This window comes from Rhizophagus irregularis, chromosome 7 (genome assembly GCF_026210795.1).
Source record: "Rhizophagus irregularis chromosome 7, complete sequence".
NCBI lineage: Eukaryota > Fungi > Glomeromycota > Glomeromycetes > Glomerales > Glomeraceae > Rhizophagus > Rhizophagus irregularis.
Window position 1 is genome coordinate 4,106,160 of NC_089435.1, and position 3,642 is coordinate 4,109,801.

Sequence of the window (3,642 nt, forward strand, 5' to 3'; positions counted from 1 at the left end):
TTCAACCAGTGTTAAAGATCAACAGGGAATCCTAACTTCTCATACTATTGCTCGGGCTTTTGAAAAGGTATATGATGATACAACATGTCTGCTCACTTGGCCAAAATTATTGATTACAGATAGGGGTTCAGAGTTTAAAGGTGAGTGTGAAAAGCTGATGACTTCCCATGGTGTAAAGATTCAGAAGGCCAAGTCTAAGCGTAAGTAGTATGAAAACCCCAATTCTGGCTCACCTACTTATCTCATAATCTAAACCGTTTATTAATATTTTCACCTACTTATATACTACATATTTTATAACCTAAATCACCTTTTTTATATTTTTACCTACTTATATCCTACTTATTTCATAATCTAAATCATATGTGCCGATTTTTGGAATTAGTCTAAATTAAGATTTTTATAAAAATTTAATATTTTAGTAAGATTAACATTACACAAATCTAAATTAAATATGTGTTACATATTTACGTAACTCAGATTTAATAAAAAATAAAAAAATTTTTTTAATCAATATTCAAAAATAACGGTAATAACCACTTCTTTTTCCCCATCACTCCCATCACTTTTCCATCATTTTTCTATTCACTTTTATTAAATATGACAAAAAAGTTTATAAGCAAATATAGCAGTTATTTTTAAGTGGTAAGTAAAAGAAAAAACTTAATATTTTATATACATAGATAAGACATATTTTTTCATAATTTTTAGCTTTAATTTATTGTTTTTTCTTTGTAAAAAATACATGCAAATAAAAAATAATTATGATGTAAAATAGTTGTAAAATGAATAATAAGATATTCTTTTTTTTAAAATAACTAATTATATATTTGTTTTTTATCTTTTAAAATTATTTCATTAGATTTATTCTACTAAAATCCTTAAATGGCAAATAAAATCTTTTAAATAAAGTAAAAGAATTTGGGATTCTTTTATGAAAGCATTTTTTGGTAAGAAATAAAATTTTCAGATCGGACTTTATGCAGGTGACAAAATCGTGCATTATTATTCCTGGAGATATGCTAACGTCATCATTTTACATTCATTTGAAAGCTGAGAATTTGCTCTATCGTAAGAATCAAAGATCAGGAAAATTGGATCACTGGATGAGGCGTAATTAACGATCAAAGTCAAATCAAATTTAAAAATTAAAAATAAATATATTAGACGTAATTATTCACAATCCAGTGATTCAATTCATTCGATTTTAGGCTTATTAGATAGACCTCAATTTTCTCTTTCAAATGAATATAATTTCATTCGTGTAGCTTGCATCTACAGGTATTTAATAAATTTTTTTATATCAGATTTTATCAAATTTATAAAATTTTATATTAATAATATAATTGATGATTCCTAAACATCTACATATATTAAACGAATTATTTTAAATTTATTTTAAAGATAAAAGTTGGCATCACCTTAGGGAGCAAAGATCATTCAAATTGAATCACTATATGTGAAGTAATTAATGATCAAATTTAGATAAAATTCAATAATATACTGAACGTGATTACTGAACAACTAGTGATTCAATTCACTTGATTTTAGATTCATTAGATAGATCTCGATTTTCTCTTTCAAATGAATGTAAATTTATTTGTATAGCTTATTTCTACGAAGAATTATCAATGATTTTGTCATGAGAGTTATATTTGATCTTTTAAATTTTAATGATATCTTATATTAAAAAAAAATTAAAAATTATATAATTAATTAGTTTTTTTTGCATTATCTGGTATAAATTTATTATTCTTATATAAATGATAATTTATATTTGCTTTAATAAAATTATTTTTGTGTAAAAAAATTAGATTCCAAGGATCGGCCCATATGTCATTTATTAATATTTTCACCTACTTATATCCTACTTATTTCATAATCTAAATCATTTATTAATATTTTCACCTACTTACCCCAACCGAACAAGAAATAGGATTTCAAAGCCAACGGAGCTAAAAAAGGTAAAGAAATATTAACCCATCCAGGAAACCAGCCATGGAATCAATAGAGCGGAATAGCAAGGCAAGCAATTTCCCTTATACCGAGAAAAAATGTAATTGAATAAAAGGTAGGTACCAAGTAACTATACAGATAAATAGTACATAACATGGTATATACCGCAGAAAAGTTAGCAACAATCTTTGGCTGCACAGTCTCTGATCTTATGGCTATCAATAGGGAGATTCTAAAAAGCCACCAAACCCCGTACGCAGTATCAGTAATCCCCGAACTTGTGGGCCATATCCTGGAATACATTCCAAGTAGAAATTTCGGGACACATCTTCTAGAAGTCAGCCCAATCTGGAGAGCCGAAGCTGAACGAGTACTCTGGAAGCGGTGCATGCAAGCTGAGGAGGCATACGAACAGGTGGCAAATATATGTAAGAAAGCTGAAAGGGCTTTCTGGCGAGATTGTGCAGATGGTGGTATAAATTTTGATAAACTTGACGATGAATCAACTAAAATTAGTCAAGAAAAGTATACCAGATTCGAAGAAATGGTAGTCATAGAACAAGCTATTCTCCATTGTAGTTTTATATCGAAAGAAACTAATAAGGGAGAATACATCCGAATGATGTGCAATTTTGAGTTATTTAAGGATGGGGATACTCCTGATGAGGATGCGTTCGGTAACTCGGATGATGATGACTCAGATGACGAGGAATAGATTATATCCAGATAAATTTTAGAAGGTGATATTAACCCGCCTTCATCTTTTTTTTATCCTTCATCAGGAATTTAAACACGGCATAATGTTCCGTAAGTTTACAGATTTTTGTAAAATTACGTACATTTACGGCATAATGTTTCGTAGATTTACGGATTTCCGTAAATCTACGTAATTTTATGATCGAAATATTCTGAAATAATACGTGATCGTAAATGTTCCGAAGCATTACGGTCAAAATATTCCGTAATAATACGTGATCGTAAATGTTTCGAAACATTACGATCGAAATATTCCGTAATAATACGTGATCGTAAATGTTCCAAAGCATTACGATCGAAATATTCCGTAATAATATGATATCGCAATTGTTCCGAAGCATTACGATCGAAATATTCCGTAATAATACGTGATCAAAAATGTTCGAAGCATTACGATCGAAATATTCTGTAATAATACGTGATCGCAATTGTTCCGAAGCATTACGATCGAAATATTCCGTAATAATACGTGATCGAAAATGTTCCGAAGCATTACGATCGAAATATTCCGTAATAATATGATATCGCAATTGTTGAAGCATTACGATCGAAATATTCCGTAATAATACATGATCGTAAATGTTTCGAAACATTACGATCGAAATATTCCGTAATAATACGATATCGTAAATGTTTCGAAGCATTACGATCGAAATATTCCGTAATAATACGTGATCGTAAATGTTTTGAAACATTACGATCGAAATATTCCGTAATAATACGTGATCATAAATGTTTCAAAACATTACGGTCAAAATATTCCGTAGAATTACGATATCGTAAATGTTCCGAAGCATTACGATCGAAATATTCCGTAATAATATGTGATCGTAAATGTTTCGAAGCATTACGATCAAAATATTCCGTAATAATACGTGATCGTAAATGTTTCGAAACATTACGTCGAAATATTCCGTAATAATACGTGAT

General features: G+C 29.2%; 1 protein-coding gene across 1 annotated transcript; it reads left to right on the top strand.

Annotated features, from left to right (window-relative positions):
* Positions 1 to 2,167: 2,167 nt before the first annotated feature.
* On the top strand, positions 2,168 to 2,671 carry OCT59_027642 (uncharacterized protein; the record flags this gene model as incomplete). The annotated part of the gene is made up of 1 exon (XM_066137131.1): positions 2,168 to 2,671. The coding sequence occupies one exon, from the start codon at positions 2,168 to 2,170 to the stop codon at positions 2,669 to 2,671; it is 504 nt and encodes a 167-aa protein (XP_065993549.1).
* Positions 2,672 to 3,642: the final 971 nt, after the last annotated feature.